Here is a 17178-nt window from a genome sequence, read left to right as displayed (position 1 = left end):
CACTCAAAGGTTATTTATCCAACCGAGGTGGGACAATTAACAGTGAAGGGGACAAAAGACACTTCTCATTATATTACTAATTTATTCTTTGCATCTTTGGCTTCAATTAACTAATTCTTATCCTCTCTCTTTTTTTGTGTTTGTGGAACAATACATTAAAATTTATACTGCCAAACAAATTTGGGTTGGTATGGAAACACTTGCTATATTTTGTACAAAGAAAACTTAAAAATTTTGAAATTTGCATATATATAAGAGGCATGCAGGAAAGATAGTAATTTTTTTCTTTTCTTCTGTCTTTTGATTTTTTTTTCCTCCATAATTTATTGTTAAAAAATGGTTATATTTTTTATTTGAGTCGGTAGGCTACATTATTGCAGAGCTCTGCGTTATCTATCTGCATGCACGTACTTACTTTCCTGAGCCGGGGCCTGTTCTTTCATTATTGATCGATCCATCTTTCCTCTATAAATAGTCCCCTTAATGACACTTTCTTCAGATAAAAAAAAAAGATAAAAAAAAGAAAAATAAACTCGATATCTATTAATTTCTTGAAATATTCATATAGAATCATACAAAAAATGGCTGGTTTCAGAGTTCTTATTGCTTCAATCTTGCTCACTCTGCTTGTCTTGCATCAACTCCAAGCATTTCAAGTCAATCAACCGTTGATTATTACATAAACACGTTTCTTCAATTTCAGTTCTCTAATTATGATGCTATAAACTGAGTTTAATTTAAAATTTTCAATGTCAAGAAAGTGTCCATTAATTCTACGTTATTATTTAGTCAGTTATTATGAATGAATATTGCAGATTGATAGATTAGGGCCGTTTCGGAAACCATAACTTCCGTCCCGAAAATCGGTAATCTAAATATTGCGCTCTCATATTTTTCGAATATTTCGTTATGATGCTCATCAACTATGTCAACTTTTGTATCTAACAATGATGTGATATCTATTTATTGGATGTAATGAATCATATCAAAATTAGGTATCCAATATGTGAGTGTTACCAAGCTGATGTGCACAAAGTTTGACATGATATATTGAGTTTTGCTATGCTGTCCAACAACCGTGTAAACTTTTTGAACCTATTAGTGAGATGACGCTAATCTATATGTATAATTTTAATATGATCCATTACATATAATATGTGACTACCACTTCACTGGTGGACACAAAGTTGACACGGTTGGTGGAGCATAGCTAAACTCAATACACACACACTTACTGCGTTACTGCTTTTTCATGTTTGTTTTTCGTGTTTTACTAAGCAGACTGCGGGGGAGCCTGTGAGGGGAGGTGCAAATTGTCGTCGAGGCAAAGACTGTGCAAGAGGGCTTGCGGCACATGCTGCGCCAGGTGCAACTGTGTTCCGCCGGGGACGTCTGGAAATTACGAGGCCTGTGCTTGCTATGCAACCATGACAACCCGTGATAATAAACGCAAGTGCCCGTAATTTTATATCGGTCTGCAGAGCTCGTACCACACATTTTCTTGAATAAACATAGGTGTTGCAAAGACTTCTTGTGTTTGAATTCTTCTACTTTCGTTTGTTCTTTTCCTTGAAGTTGCATGGAGTGTAATTGAAATTGTCCTTAGTGATCTAGAGTGGAATAAAATAGTCCCTTATCAGAAAACACCTGACAAATATCTGATCAGTATATGTACAACTTTGAGTATAACTCAATATTTGAAATGTAAAACTATGATAAACAACGAAGGCCCACGTTGGACAGTTACCTTCTTGGTAAGGATCCCTTCAAAGACCAAATGCAAAGCATTCACCCATTCCCCTGCTCTTGCTTCTCCTTTGCTTGATCTTTTTGTTACTCCGTTGCCCCCCACCCCCAACCAACTTCAAGCAAACTACTGTTGTTTCGTCCCTAGCCAAGCAAGATTTCATATAGCAGGTGTCTGCTTTCGTATCTGTATTCGTGTTTGCTTCACAAAATAGTTACCTCAAATTACTTGGAATTCGATTATGCTGTTTTATTTACTTATAAGCCAAAGTTGGTATATATTTACCAACTTTGCTTTACAGCTGATATGTTAAGAATCTCAGTTGAAATCGATTTGTAACTATTCCAATATATATAACACTAGAAGAATCTCCATTTCAAGATCTACAAAGTCGAGCGGAACAAGAACATGATTCATTCAAGTATCCATATCGCATGTTACGAAGTAACCATATATTAGAGTAGATTATGATGAAATTAAGGATTTGAAGGGGAAAGGACAATGTTGGTTATTAATGGTCATGCATTCATTTTAATTATCAGCATGCACCTAAAATGTTTATCAAATTATTGAGTCTGATAAAGTAGGTTATGCATACTCTACAAGATCAATATAAGACCACTTGTTCAATTACTGACGACAGAAAACAAAGAAAATGACAACTTACCCTTCAACAATTCAATTCCGTGGATCCTTGAATATCTTACATGAATTTTCCTCTTTTCAATCTGTTATCGGCCTTTTAAGCCGATTCCTCGTGTTATGTCCTCAAAACTCATCAGACACCATAAATAAACTCTCCTCTTCACCACTCGGTCAAGATTCCTATATATACTTGACTTTTTGGCCATATACAACGAGTCACAAGTGTTCAAGAAGCTTATTAGCTTTCTACCAAGGTCTATTATCTCTTTCTTTGTTCTTCATCCATCCACACTTCAAAACAACGACGTCCATTCGTTAAACGCTGAGACGGTCTTCATTCAAAGCGAAAGGGTTAACTTCAATGCAGGGAAGTGACGTCCCAAAGGGTCATTTTGTCGTCTATGCTGGGGAGAGTTCCCAGAAGAAGAGATTTGGTGTTCCAATACCATACTTGAATGAACCTTTGTTTCAAGATTTACTAAGTTGAGCTGAAGACGAATTCGGGTTCAACCATCCAACTGGTGGCCTCACCATTCCCTGCAATGAGGATCAATTTACCAATCTCACCTCTTGCTTGGCCAGATCATGCTAGATATATTCTTAAAAAAACTTTTTCTTTTCAATACACATAGTTAGTCTTGCCAAGATTGTAAATCAACAAAACTATATCACTTTTTCATAAAATGCTATCGAACATACAAAGCCTCGTAGTTTTCCCTTCGTTACTCCGTAGAAAGTTTTCAAAAGTTTAACAGCAGTGACTTTGATTTTCACCTCGCCATTTTTCTTTTCCATAAGCAAGTTTTACAACCAAAAATATTAGATTCAAATAGTTCAGAACAGCAACATAGTTGGAACAGTCTTCTATCATTACCTACATGAACACCATACAGTAACTGAGTCCTATTACATTCTGGATACCATAATCTAAAGCATCCATTGAATCTCTCATCTGAAATCATATAATGCATTGATAAGATATAATGGACCTCTGCACCACACCATGTCCGTATGCCATACTATCTTATATACCGTGTATTACCGAAAAATCGTGCATGGGGTTTTCTTGTTTTTGATCTGCTATTGACCATTTACGACATTCCACGAGGTTCCTCATGTGCTATGTTCCTCAAACTTCTCCACCTCATTAAAGATCTCTAACTAGTATGGCACTGACATGTTCACTTCTATACATACATACACTTATATGTCCTCACACAACAAGTCTTTAAGAGATGCATCTTTCGCTTGCTTTTATAGAACTTTTAGCAGATTCTTCCTTGTTATTCATCGATACCACTTCAAAATAGACATGGAAATCTGTCAAATGCCGAGATGGTTTTAGCTCGAAGCGAAAGAAACGATTCGACCTAAACGAATCGTTTCAGGGGTACACGAGATTTCCATACATCTTACAGCATTTGGACCCTTTTACACTTGTTGTATAACAAAAAAATAAGTTGAATAATCTCTTTTTAATAATTCTTCGTGAACCAAGCAACTACTTCAGGTTTGAATTGTTATCATCATCTGTACACAACCTTTTTTTTTAAAATCCTACTCTAGGGGGTGGCAGGACTCGAAACTGAGTTAATATAAAGGGAAGCAAGGTAAGACCATTAGAACTAAAAATAGGTCTCCAGTACACAATGTTTTAAACTATCATATGTTAAAAGTTGGGGACTTATTTCTAAAAAAGAAAAGGTTGAGGGTTGAAAGTATAGTTTTTCGAATTAGCAAGAGCAACGGTAGACAATAGATGGCAGAGTAAAAATTAGAGTTGTCGATTCGGGTGGGTCGGGTCGGGTCGAGCAATAGTACTATTCAAAAATTGTCCAATTCGAACCCGAGCCAACTCGAAAACTGTCAACCCGAACCCAAACCCGATCAACCCGACTAACTCGATTTTGATTTTTTAAAAAAAATATAATTAAAAAATAATATTTTAATTTAAACACATAATAACAAAATCTCCGCCGTATACATGATTTAAATTTGAAAGTTTAATTATAAAAAAATAAAATATATTTATTAAATCAAATAAACAATTGTTTAAAGAATAAAAATATTCAAAATAAATATTAAATTATGAAATTTTATGATATAAATATATTTTTCCAAACATATAATATATAAAAATATATACAATATTTATTAATTATATTATTTTTTGAAAAAATAAACTTTTCGGGTCAACTCGAACCTATCCAACCCGATCATTTTTACCTCAAACTCAAACCTGCTTTTTTTTGAGTTAAATCATTCGATTCGATGGTCATATCTAATTTTAACACCCGTAAAAATGTTGTCCTTCGAGTATATTTTATTTGCCAATCAGCTAAAGACACGTAACCTATACAGGGTAATATATTCTCCATTGCACTAGCGGTGGTAAAATTTGATAGCAGGCCTTCCCGCAGGAGAATTTGATCCCCGAGATGATCCAATTGGAAACCCTAATTAAATTTCGAGTTTCGAACAATTAACAATTGATTGTTTGTTGCAAAATGTCTCCGAGTCAAGGTGCAGATCAGCTGGATATAACTGACCCCCTTCCAAAATCGCAGAGCTCAAAAATGGCTAAATCATCGGAAGACAATGAAAAAAAAGTAAGATGTTTTCTTGTCAAGGAACTGGTGAAGCGTTTTAAAAAGAATTTATCCGTATAATTATGAATTTTGCTACTTTTAAAATTCTTTGCGTGGTTGTTGCGAATCGTGTAGAGCTTGGTTAAGAAGCGTAAAGATTCCGAAATCTGTCTTCCCATTGTTTATGGTAACATTGCGGTTTGGCTTGGCAAGAAGGCGACTGAGTGAGTATTAATTTGTTTTCTTTCACTTTTTTTTTGGGTGAGATCATAGTAATGCTAGCAGGGACGGAGTCAGAAAATGGAGGATGGGTTGAGAGAATCTTTTTCTTTTAAAAAAAAAATTTAGGGGCAAGAGCAAGCATAAGAGCTAAGCGAAAAGATATAATATTTTTAGGCAATTGATCAATGAAATTTAAAATTTGAGCGGCGGTCTGGCTCCGTCACTAAATGCTGAGTGTTGAAAGGGTTTGATCAAAATGTCGGGCGGTTTTCCATTAATCACTCTTCTTTTGCTTGATCAGGCATCAATCACATAAATGGACAATATATGTTCGTGGGGCGACGAATGAGGATCTCGGGGTGGTGATAAAGCGTGTGGTATTTCAATTGCATTCGAGCTTTAATAATCCCACGAGAATTATCGAGAATCCGCCTTTTGAGTTATCAGAGTCAGGATGGGGTGAATTCGAAATCGCTATGACCCTTTTCTTCCACGGTGATGTCAGTGATAAACCTTTGCACTTGTGAGCCACTCAACTTGTTATGATGTTATCTTGTGTGTATGTCAATGATAAACCTTTGCACTTGTGAGCCACTCAAAAGTAACGTGTATTGAACAATCCAGGGATAAAAACAACAGTTGCGCCATTTTTCAAATATGGAGGTGTCTTATCTTTTTTGTGTAGGTTTCACCATTTGAAGTTGTATCCAGAGGATGAGTCTGGTCCACTTTCCATTAAGAAGCCTGTTGTTGTGGAAGCCTATGATGAAATCGTTTTCTCAGAGCCTACAGAGGCGTTCTTTGCTCGGGTGCAAAATCATCCTGCACTTGTTGTGCCAAGACTGCCTGTTGACTTTACACTGCCTCCTGGTCTGTTTTGTTCTGCTTTTCTTAATCGAATTCAAAGTGCTGGTTATTCATGACACATTGGAATGATATCGATTCATCTGGTTTTTAATAGTGCCTATGGAGGAACATGGCGATGGCAAGAGAGGCGACACCAAAGATCATCCCCTAAACCAATGGTTTACCACTTTCTCTGAGGCTGATGAGCTATTGAAACTCGCTGCAGCTCGCCAGCAGGTAAGTAATGTCATGAGATGGTACAAAATCAAACAATTTGAGCTTGAAATAATTCAATATTGGGAGCGGAATATCACTCTTCTCACTGCACAAAGAAGATTTTGAAAAATAAAGAGCGAGCTCGGAAAAACCATAGTTTTGATGATAATAATCTTATCAAGGAAAAAATTGAAGATGTAAATTGTTTGGAGACAGAATTTGAACTGTCGATGACTTGCTTGGGCTGTTTTTCTATTCCACTATGTGCTGGAATTGATGAACTTGCGATGTGTTTCAAACTCGTTAGCTGCTATATTTGCTCAATCTTTATAATGTGAAATACAAGTTCATGACAGTACACTCTTTGTTTACAGTATCTTCTTTCGTCTATGCACAAATACTGTTGCTTGACACAGTTATCTGAATACATAGGTGCAAGCACACATTGCAAGACTGAGAAGGCAGATGAATTTGATAGATGGACAGAAACACTTGAAAGCATCTGATCTGTAAATGTTTTTTTTTTGCATCTCACCATGTACAATTCCACCATTACCATGTTCTGTAGTTTTGTATGTGTCCATTTTCCGAGCCTTTTTTCAGGAAACAACATTGGATTTGCATATGAAGGAAAGTCAAAAAGATGCCTCAATAATTATTTCATCTTCTCAAAGTTTCCGTGGTACTTGTAACGTTGCTGGAATTTCTGTTCTTTATAAACATTTCTCTAGCATTATGGAACAAAGATTGGTGCTGTTTATAAGCAACACATGATCGTTTGTCACATGAATGAACTATTATGTGCGCACTTCAAAAATCAACATCATGATTCATTATGAAAATGGAAACAATTCACTGTAAGAGCAGAATCATTTGCCACAATCCTCCCAATCCCAAAGACCAGACGGATGCGAGGAAAAACAACAATAGTTACAATAACAGTTCGCATGAAGATAAATGTCTAATCTATTACAGACTAATCAGATTGATTAGTAACTTCATTTTCAGAAACATGAAGATGCATGTCGGATTTGGTTATTGAATGGATAGATATCTGACCCAACAAAGTAAAAAAATATGATGTTTTGGGAATTTGAGTTAACCATTTTCCATAATCTAATTAATGAGTTGATCCCTTAATCTACTTCTTTATTCAAAACTTTCTACTTTTAGATTGACTATAACACCAACATAATAAATTAAACAAAACAAACTAGTATTATGCCCAAATAATAAAATTACATACTTGATGCCAATTGGAATATCAAAATTTTAAAATCCCAATTTAAACAAAGATCAGAGCTTTATTCACTCTTTAATTATTTTATTTATTTTTTGAAAAGCTCTTTTCAAATTATGCTGAAAATTATATCATCACATTAAGTCCCTGCTATAATATAGAATCATATATCCCATGATACTATAATTACTTGTAAATGCATTATCCGCATATTAGAATAAGTAATGCCAATGTTTAATTTGGAACTTCAAATTGAGCTGCTATGTCCGTCCTCGGACACAATCATACAAGGTTTGGTATCAAAATGGCATTTCTGAATCTAAGATGCCTTTCATGTTATAACTCACAGCACAAACCTATACCCAGGAATATAAAAACTGCAAATGTTTCATGAAAAACATAATGAAGTTATATACAAGACATCACATACATAACCTTGACGAAATTGCAGTTCAGTTTCTTTAGTATCAAGTGTCCTCGACGGGAGTCGCAAACTAAAGAGCAAGAAACAGAGAAAAAATGTCACTATCATGTTGAACCCAAAAAAGAATCAAAATAAATACAAAATAAAACATTCATCCGACGAACAAATTCTACAGACACATCCTTGTTCCTAGAGCATAAATCTGACACTTCATTGTATTATAATGTCTATAAGATAATATATATGTGATGAAAATGGGCGAGCGGTAGGATTTTCTGGATTCCACGCCTCCATGTGTTGCATTGCAGGTGCAAAATTGTATAAAACGAAAGCAAAGTAGCGAAATTCGCTAAATGGGGAGAAAAAGATTTAAGAGAATAGGTCGGCATCTGGAGTGACGATAGGAACCTACTGCTTCGATTCATTTATCTTAGATGGACTGCTGCCATTCATCTGCTGCTGCTGCTGCAACTGATGCACGTTTAATTGAGTTGGCTGCTGGCGTAACTGGAACATCTGGGGATTGATGGAAAGCTGCTGAAATTTGGTGGCGTCATCACTAAGTTCGGAAGTGGCGATTTTCAGACGTTGCACTTCAGCTGTCAGTGCTTCGTTTAGTGCTGTCATAAGAAACCAAAAGTAAGTGAAATTTAAACGAGTCATGATCGTCAAATTTAGATGTGATGACAGAATAGTAATTATTGGATTATATAAGTTAGGTTCATGAACCTCAACCTTATACACACCCATTTGTGTGGAGTTGGATACAAGAACATTTTTCCGATAATGTATTATGAATACTCGGTTGTATCGTGACTTAGATACGTCGGTAAAACAGAAATAAAGAATTCCATGTTCTCTTATGACTCACACCCTATTTAGCAAGTTCTTTCTTGGAACATCATTAAATCTTCAAGGGTTTAATGTGTATCCAGTACGCGAAATGCGCGTGTCATTCCATTGAGGAAAAAAGGAATTTCAAGATACTTCACATCATTCACAGTCGAAGGAAGTTAGAAACAAATATCTCAATTTCAATTCTGTACTTTATCTATAACAGTAGCGATGCACCTCCAAAGGTGCAGATTGTTTTAAAATACATGATAACAAACCATGAATATAAATCATTTTAGGAGACGTGATGTGATCGAATTCTTCACTAGAATTAACCCCCCCCCCCCCCCCCCCCGGCCAATCCCTGACAAACCATTTAACATGAAAAAGGACATTAATTGTTGCTACAGTAATGGTTCAGAACTTAGATAGCATTTTCCTATAAATTATTTTTAAAAAAAGAAGAGGAAGAGGTTGAGGAAAAAGACAGAAACTAAGTCTCCACAAAATACAGCTAAAAATCTAAAATTTTTAAATCAGCATACCATCTCGGAGTTGGGCCTGTTGTTCCATGGCCTGCAGCCGAAACTTCAGCTCATTGTTCTGGTTGGTTAGACCGGCAGAATCCCGCTGAAAGCAAACAGAAACCCATGATCAAGTAAAAATTTCAAGCCCAAAAATCCTGAGAAAAATAAAAATCTTATCAATCTCTCACCTGAAGTAGAGTAAGTTGCGCGGACAACGTGGTTGCTTCTGTCTGTAATGTTTGGACCTTGTGTTCCAACTCTGCAATATATCTTGTCTTCCGTTCTTTTGACCGAGCAGCAGATTGGCGGTTAGCTAAGATCCTAAAACAGTCATATTCTACTCAAAACATGCCACATAAAATTCATCTATTTCAAGAGCAATGAAACCGGAAAGGACAGATTACCTTTTGGCCCGTTTTGGATCATTTAATGCAATTTCAGCTAGTTTCTCGTTCGCCATTATCTTTTTCAATTCAGCACCACTAAACTCACCATTGCCAAACTCCAAGCTAAATGAATTTGAATTTGCATCCAGAGAATTAGTAGGCGAGAGCTGACCATGATGTGTCCCAGGAGATGGGGGGATTTTGGTTGATTCATCAGCAAAGTCAATCTTATCCATAAAACTATCCATTGAGACGCTCCTATAGTGTCGAGTGGTTGGAGCAATATCTCCCCCAGCATTTCTTTTGACCCCCTCCCTTTTATGAGACACTCCGGGTCTTGTCATGATGTTTGCACTATCATTAACACTACTGGTCGCTTCATTATCACTGTTGTCACCTCCGTTTGCCTTGCTACCACTAGCTCGACCATCCAAATCATCCCGATTCTCACTTCCGAGTTTCTCATCGGTACCTGAAGAATTGAATGCGTCGATATTGTCTAAATTCATATAAGCAGAGAATAAATCATCAACAACTTCCCCTTCCGACTTTCTCTCCCCCGTCCCTTCTGCACTGTTCTCAACTCGTTTCTCCCAGCTCGACTCTCTTTTAACCAACGGCAAAGGCCGAGAAACTGAGCTATCCAGAGCACCAGGACTCCTCAGTGGAATTAGTGGAGGAGAAGACTGCATTATAGTCGAAAATCCAAAAGGGATATCACTATTCGAACGTCTATGAGCCTTACGAAGGGGAGGACCTTCTCCAAGCCTCAATGAGTTACCCCTCATAAAAGCAGAGGGAGGCAGCAACGAATGCAGATTCCCACCACCATCCTTGTCCTCCATAGACACATCAGCCGATGCTTGCTCAGAAACAAGATTCGTAGGAGATTCCCGATAAGGTGAAGGGCTTAAAGGTGGCAAGGAATCGAGTGCAAAGAACGAGGGTTGAGACAAAGACCTAGTATGTGATGGCCCCGGGCTATTACTAAAGTGTTGCATACCGATTTGTTGATTTCCAGAGCGGTTCACCGGGATCTGCGAATAAGGTGAGATAGGTGGAATTTGGGGATAAGAGGGTGGGATGCCAGCCCTTTTACTACTATTTTCGACTCCTAAATTTGGGGATAATTGTCGAATTTGACCATGAACTTGTGGCATGCTTAACAGAGGTACATCTTGTTGTTGATTCATTAAAAAGGGATTCTGTTGTTTCGGAAGTGAAGACGGTGATGTTCTGAACGATGATTGAAGTCTTCTCATAGTATCACTGTTGACTTCCTCGTTGCCACTCATTTCTTCAGTTTCAACACAATCTTATACACTTGGCCAGTCAGGGACACAATTTCAGTTCAGCCAACCTGAAAATCATCGAATCGGCAAGCTATTAATCCCTGAACACGATATTAATCTTCATTTAAACCGATCAAATAATAAAATTGCAGTTTAAAAGGCACAAAGCTCATTTACATTTGCATGTTCCTGAAAATATTTTATCGTATAACCGGCTCAGGTAAGCGGAGACGGGTTTTGCTTGGAATACCAAATATATATACACATTCGACATCAGAACAAAAAAAAAAAAACAGTGACAAACAAATAAATAGAAAGTAATTAAAAACAAAATTTCCAATCGCATTCACTAACCGAAATATTTTCCCAGAGGCGAGCGGCTCAAGTTAGCAAGAGTTTATCTACCACATTTCCGGTGCAAATAATCAACATCCCTCGGCTAAATCTCCACGTGATTGATTACAAGCTTGTATCAGTGTGCGTGATTATGTATGCATATCTATGTACATTTTCCCTCTCTACAAGCAACGTCCCCTCTCTAAAAAGACGATAGATACAACTAAATTTACACGGATTCATGACAAGTACTACGTACGTTGCGGATTTCATGACAAGTAGCACGTACGTTAGGGATTTCATGACAAGTACTACATTACTCCTCCCATTTACTCTCCTGCCTTTCCTCCCAAAAACATGTGAATTTAAGCTGAATTTCAATTTAATTGAATTCGAATTTTAATGTTCATTTCAATTTCATTGCGATTGAATTTCGTTAATAATGTCTTTTACATCTGTCTCCATCTATCAAGGAAAGGGAATCTCTCTCCCTAGACCTAAAATTTGTCTGAAAATTGAGCAACAATTTATATTGTCGCATGTGTATGGCAACCACTTTACGTCTTCATCTGTTTGATCTCTCCATCTAAACAGGAAAATATCTACCACCGTCGGATAATCTTCAATCGATATAATTATTATCATGAGATTGGGGTCCCCCCCAAAAAAATATATGGTACTCCCACACCTATTTTGGTTTTTTAATCCGTATCCGAGCTCTGCTCGGCTAATCGCCTACCTTCCCTCCTAATGCACGCCAAGTAATTTCGGATGCGATACAAGCTATATACACTTGGAGGTTTGTCCCAACTCCAGTGAGATCTAGCTAGATGTTGTCTTCCAACAAGATAACAGTCACAGAGTTGATCCGAAACAGATATCAGTCATACTGTAGTAATAATATAAATAAACAAACAGAAGTCCGACTCAAATCAATCAACGCATAGTCCAGAGTGTCTTCAAAACTAAAGAATTACAAAAGAATCTGGATCTGATCTAGCATCATTCTCTGTAGATCCAAATGCAATCAAACACAGGAAAAACAGCAGAACTCAGCAAAAAAAGATTTTATACATGCATCTGATTCAGACGATTCGATTGAAACAGTCCCAACCAAACAAAGAGCAAATGAATAGCCTTCAAAAAATTGAAACGGATCTATATCCAAAATTCTTACCTTGTCTAATTGAACAAGATATGAGAAGCAGCAAGAGAAAAGGAAAAACCCCTAATTGCCATTTCCCCCGTTCTCGGAGAGAGACTTCGCCAGCGAATGGGCCGCGCGCGTGTCTGGACAGGAGAGAGAAGACTCTTTAAGGGACAAAATAGGGAAACCATTTATATCTGGATCGATCAGCAATTCAGTGATTTCTGTGGGCACATTCCAGTTGCTTTTTCAAGGAGGGGGCAAGTGCAAATACTTAGTAACGCGTTTTCGTGCCGTCCGTGGCAAATGTCAATGACCGACAAAATAAATAATTGATGATGCGTAATTAATCGAATATAAATTAAGGATATACACGATGTATAATATAAAGATAAGTTAAAGATAAATTAGATGTATGATATTATATTTAATGTTTGGTATGATTTTAATAATAGTGATTAAATTTATATATTAGATTGTAATGACAAAATTAACATTATCATAATAAATTTTATAATTTCAAAATTGTTGCTTGAGTTCATATTTTTTATCTGTTCATGCGTCGATAGTGCTTACATGATTTATTATTTTTACCTAATTTGTATATTATATAATATGATAATTGAGCCATTGATTTTGTGAGTCAAGTCAAATATCAATTTTTAAAGTTAATCGGGTGATACTAATACTTTTATTGAGATTTATAAAAATTATTTATATAATTATCTCGAATTCATTTATATAATTATCATATTATATAATATATAAAAATAAATAAAAATATTTATTTGATTTTAATTTCTACCTATTAGCATAGATTTATAAAAATCATTTCTAAATTGAGGGTAATTAAGTCATTTGTAGTGTATTTTATCATTATATTAAAATTATCACACATAATAGAAGAGACATTTTATCTTTTTAAAAAATTATTTATCAAGGGTCCATGATAAAATCATGAGCTTTTTAAAATTGTACCAAAAATAGAATAAGGATGATTATTTACAATCACTCCCTTATCTTATGTGCCAAACTATGCCTAATAGAAATATATACAAGATATATTTTTTTATTTAGTTCGGGAATGATATTTTTACAGCTCTCAAATCTAATATTTTATCCAAATTCGAAAATTCCAATAATCATGGTAATTCAGGATTTTGGTGTCAAATGAGATACATAAATCGTTGACTTAGAAAATATATTGTTGGGGTTGAAAATTTTGTGGCTGATGAAACCATGTGTGTAAATAAATTAAATTTTTTGATGAAATGCGTAAATCACTTATTCAAAAGGCGTCCATTTGTTATTTCATTATGGAGATATTAAATTGTTAAAATTCTCAAATGTTTGGCTTCGGAGAAGATGAGATTTGTGTGTTCTATATATAATCAGGCACCGATCACATTAAATAAAAAAACAAAACAAAAGGCAATATTTTATATTGGGTATCGGTCGTTTCACTCGTTTGTCACATGAAATCACGACGTGCTTGCTTCAGAAATAGTCAATATCATGAAAATTGAAACAAAATCTGCGCAAGACCAGAATCATGTCTCTATCCTCCAAGAACTAAACAGTCCCAAGAAGAAAAACCACATATCCTAAATCTTAAGGCAGAATGAAGATAGGACTATTTCGCGAAAAAACGCAGAATGGGCTCCTTCAATGATGTCCCTTCGCTTCAGCTTTCTTGTAAGATTTGGCATTCGCCTGGTAAAACAAGATGATGGTAAAAATTCAGTCTTCTCAGCTCTAGCCAGAAGAATAGAATATATTGTGCATTAACTAACAGTAGAACAAACACTGGATATACAAATAAAAGTTAATGATATATGCACTCCAAATACATGAGACATGAGTGAAACAATTGAATCGATAGAATACACTTTAAAAAAGAATCATACGAGGGACCTTTTAGATGGTTACATGTTCATCACATTGGTTAGCAACTTCATTTTCAGAGGTCTGAACAAGCACGTCAGTATCGATGTAAAGGGGAAAATATAATGAAGCGCCGGAAAGGGATAATCGCATTCTTACTTATAAAGAGAAAAAAAAAAATCATGTGCACCAGCTTTCTGAATCACGGGACTATTTAATCAACTCATTGAATATTGAGCAATGTGTGAAAGCAGCACTTTTTCATCTATCGTAACTCAAAGGTAACACAGACACATTCTAATTCATGAAAACTGCAATGCATTCGTCCAAGCAAGCTGTGGCATTGATGAATTGATTGGGTAAAAGACAAGAAGAATGTGAACTCCTTTAAATGATCATAAAAAAATGAACTTATGATTGAAAGTTCAGAACAAAAGTCGACCCCCTTACTGAGCTAACCTTATTTGAAAACAAAATCAAAGTGACATCAGTGGCCAACTGACAATAGCGTTAAACCCCAGCATTCTCACACCCAAGTGCCAATGAAGACGATATCACATATCACCACAAAGCTTCAAGCAATCAATCATTTTAACTCAAACTAATGACCGACTTTTGAAAGAAACTAATGTCAAATGAAAGACACAAAGGGAAGATTCATAGAAAAACAGGACGGACCAAAATTTGGGATAAACAAAAAAATTTCTGCAGGAAAATGGTAACACAAATTCTTTCAATCGAGAGAATCACTAGATACGAAATAAGGGCAGAAGCAGGATTGAGGACCAGGGGCCAGATCAAACTAAAGGATGATTCAATATATTTTGGATGCGAAATCTGAATTTTAGGAAACACTGCAAATGAAAATTAAAAGTTTTACATTTGAGGGGGTCCTCAACTCTTTGCTCTACTGCCCTTGTGTCTATATGTCAAAAGACAATTAGTAATCACGGCACAAAACATGGTGGCACATGAAATTTATCCCAATTCTTACAAAGATTTAAGGATAATTTTGAATGAACATTACCCCCTACATTTGACGTCTCTACTCATCAATATTAGTTCAACAAAAAAGCAGTAACTTAAATTCAGTTCCGCAAGTCGCGACTTTGGGAAGCTATATATTTTGGTTTCCGTCATCATCATCATTGTGCAAGATCTATGTAAGTCAATTATTTCTACCCCAATGAAACCCTAATACGCCCATTCCTTCCGGCACAAAGATTACATAAACTCAATTTCACAATTTCAAATTCAGCAGAACAGAGACGACCAAAAGAAAGAGAGCAAAATACCCGAAGAAATCTGAGCTTCATGTTCCCGTAAACGAGCCCGAATGAGAATGCTGATACCCGAGCCACCTGCCATTCAACAAAATTCAGACAATTTTCATTATCTCTCTCACACACACGTAAAACACAAAAATCGGGAGAAGAGGGATAACGGCGAAAAGTGTGAAAAATCAATTACCAAAGCGAGTGTACAAGTGCCGGAGTACACTCCGGGAGGCGGCGGCGCCATCGATGAGAGTTTGAGCAAACACGCGCAGAAATTGAATCTGATATGTGCTGAGAAAGAAAGAGCTCTAACAGAACCTCGGGGGTCTCTCCAGCTCAAACCCCAGCTTTGTCTCCCACGCGCCTGCTTATGCGAGTGACGTAGTCGTCTCAGCTAGTAGTTCAAAAAGTTTTATTTATTTATCTTTAAAAAATGTTTCATTTACGCCTCCAATTATGGCAATTTAGTAAGTTATTTATCATGCTTTGTCCCCTAATTATTATCATTTAGATTGTCTAATTATTTATTAAATAGGATGTAAAGTTTGTCGTTTTGTTAAAAAATATAGTTAATAATAATAGTATAATTCGAATTTTTTATGTTGTATAGGGATGTAATCGAGTCGAGTCGAGCCGAACTCTTGAATGTTTGAGCTTGGTTCGTTTATAATCGAACCGAGGTCGAACTTTATTTAACAAATATATACATGGCTCACGAGCTTATTCAAGCCTAAACAAGTTTAATAAATACGAATTATACATTTAAATTTTTATTAAATTAATTAAAAGGTAATTTATATATTTAAAGAAAAATATATTATTCTTATTAAAATTTATAAATTTATTATAATAAAAAAATTTAATAGATTTTTCGATATAATTCATAAATAATGTACAAAATCAATAAATCAATTATCAAACTATTATTTTTCATCTAAAAGATTACTCATGAATTTACCAACGAACATGTTCACGAGCTAACGAGTCGAATACTGTAAAGCTTGAGTTTGGTTTGTTTATCTTAACGAGCCTCATTAAACGAGCTTTTATCGAATCGAGCTTCGAATAATTCACAAACAGTTTGATTCGTTTACATCCCTAATGTTGTATAACAATTCAAACACAAAATTTTGATTTTTCTGTTAATAGAGACAATTATCGAATTTCAGTACGTCGATTGTCTCATTAAATAAATGAAATGAAAAAATAAAAATAGCATAGTTATTTTTTTACTTAAACCGTTGTAAAACTTTGAATCAAATATTATATGATAAAAGGACGTTAAATCATATTTTAATCTTTCACATAAAACCATAATAATAATTAATAAGCAAATTTATTGTCCTTTTGTAACATAGTATGATGATAGTTAAGTAATTATAAGATTGTTGGATCACTATTATTTGTTTAAAATGTGCTTTGATTTACTTATCCTAACTTGCGTTTCTTTTTAGTTCAATAAATTTTTATGTTATTTGCTAACATTATCCCTTTTTGATTGATTCAAGAGGCCTTCAAATAAATATGCAAAAATTTATGTGAGACGGTCTCATATATCGTATTTTTA

At 35.4% G+C, this 17178-nt stretch overlaps 3 protein-coding genes and 1 long non-coding RNA gene across 7 annotated transcripts; 1 reads left to right on the top strand and 3 right to left on the bottom strand.

Annotated features, from left to right (window-relative positions):
• Positions 1-4768: 4768 nt before the first annotated feature.
• On the top strand, positions 4769-6927 carry LOC140841822 (transcription initiation factor TFIID subunit 14b-like). 4 transcript variants are annotated; one of them, XM_073209518.1, is made up of 6 exons: positions 4769-5001; positions 5116-5204; positions 5504-5725; positions 5888-6072; positions 6164-6285; positions 6697-6927. In XM_073209518.1, exons 1-6 carry the CDS (start codon positions 4900-4902, stop codon positions 6775-6777), a joined length of 801 nt encoding a protein of 266 aa, XP_073065619.1. In that variant the 5' UTR covers positions 4769-4899; the 3' UTR covers positions 6778-6927. The 4 variants fall into 4 exon arrangements, with proteins under 4 accessions (XP_073065619.1, XP_073065617.1, XP_073065616.1 ...); XM_073209516.1 differs by having other exon boundaries at positions 6681-6927; XM_073209515.1 differs by lacking the exon at positions 6697-6927 and having other exon boundaries at positions 6164-6671.
• LOC140841823 (uncharacterized) lies at positions 6677-7217 on the bottom strand. The gene is made up of 2 exons (XR_012120274.1): positions 7060-7217; positions 6677-6991 (listed from the first exon to the last, which is right to left on the bottom strand). It is a non-coding gene; the product is annotated as an uncharacterized lncRNA (long non-coding RNA).
• Positions 7218-7907: 690 nt separating this feature from the next.
• Positions 7908-12637, bottom strand: LOC140841821 (bZIP transcription factor 29-like). Its single transcript, XM_073209514.1, has 5 exons — positions 12481-12637; positions 9694-11035; positions 9478-9610; positions 9308-9392; positions 7908-8548 (listed from the first exon to the last, which is right to left on the bottom strand). The coding sequence occupies exons 2-5, from the start codon at positions 10968-10970 to the stop codon at positions 8337-8339; spliced, it is 1707 nt and encodes a 568-aa protein (XP_073065615.1). The 5' UTR covers positions 10971-11035; positions 12481-12637; the 3' UTR covers positions 7908-8336.
• A 1228-nt stretch (positions 12638-13865) lies between these two features.
• On the bottom strand, positions 13866-15995 carry LOC140840597 (uncharacterized). The gene is made up of 3 exons (XM_073207779.1): positions 15805-15995; positions 15630-15695; positions 13866-14163 (listed from the first exon to the last, which is right to left on the bottom strand). Exons 1-3 carry the CDS (start codon positions 15853-15855, stop codon positions 14116-14118), a joined length of 165 nt encoding a protein of 54 aa, XP_073063880.1. The 5' UTR covers positions 15856-15995; the 3' UTR covers positions 13866-14115.
• Positions 15996-17178: the final 1183 nt, after the last annotated feature.

Source organism: Primulina eburnea, chromosome 9 (assembly GCF_022965805.1).
Source record: "Primulina eburnea isolate SZY01 chromosome 9, ASM2296580v1, whole genome shotgun sequence".
NCBI lineage: Eukaryota > Viridiplantae > Streptophyta > Magnoliopsida > Lamiales > Gesneriaceae > Primulina > Primulina eburnea.
This window is presented reverse-complemented; position numbering and strand designations above follow the sequence as displayed.

What these genes read in the sequence shown, in the direction of transcription:
- LOC140841822 (XM_073209515.1), top strand. Translation starts at nt 4,900, where the DNA reads ATGTCTCCGAGTCAAGGTGCAGATCAGCTGGATATAACTGACCCCCTT. An exon ending in AGTGATAAACCTTTGCACTT is followed by an intron (nt 5,726 to 5,887) that starts GTGAGCCACTCA and finishes TTTTTTGTGTAG; the next exon opens with GTTTCACCATTTGAAGTTGT. An exon ending in TGACTTTACACTGCCTCCTG is followed by an intron (nt 6,073 to 6,163) that starts GTCTGTTTTGTT and finishes GGTTTTTAATAG; the next exon opens with TGCCTATGGAGGAACATGGC.
- LOC140841821 (XM_073209514.1), bottom strand. Translation starts at nt 10,970, where the DNA reads ATGAGTGGCAACGAGGAAGTCAACAGTGATACTATGAGAAGACTTCAA. An exon ending in GATCCAAAACGGGCCAAAAG is followed by an intron (nt 9,611 to 9,693) that starts GTAATCTGTCCT and finishes TGACTGTTTTAG; the next exon opens with GATCTTAGCTAACCGCCAAT. An exon ending in ACAGGCCCAACTCCGAGATG is followed by an intron (nt 8,549 to 9,307) that starts GTATGCTGATTT and finishes TTCTTATGACAG; the next exon opens with CACTAAACGAAGCACTGACA.
- LOC140840597 (XM_073207779.1), bottom strand. Translation starts at nt 15,855, where the DNA reads ATGGCGCCGCCGCCTCCCGGAGTGTACTCCGGCACTTGTACACTCGCT. An exon ending in GCACTTGTACACTCGCTTTG is followed by an intron (nt 15,696 to 15,804) that starts GTAATTGATTTT and finishes GTTGAATGGCAG; the next exon opens with GTGGCTCGGGTATCAGCATT. An exon ending in TGAAGCTCAGATTTCTTCGG is followed by an intron (nt 14,164 to 15,629) that starts GTATTTTGCTCT and finishes TTGTTTTACCAG; the next exon opens with GCGAATGCCAAATCTTACAA.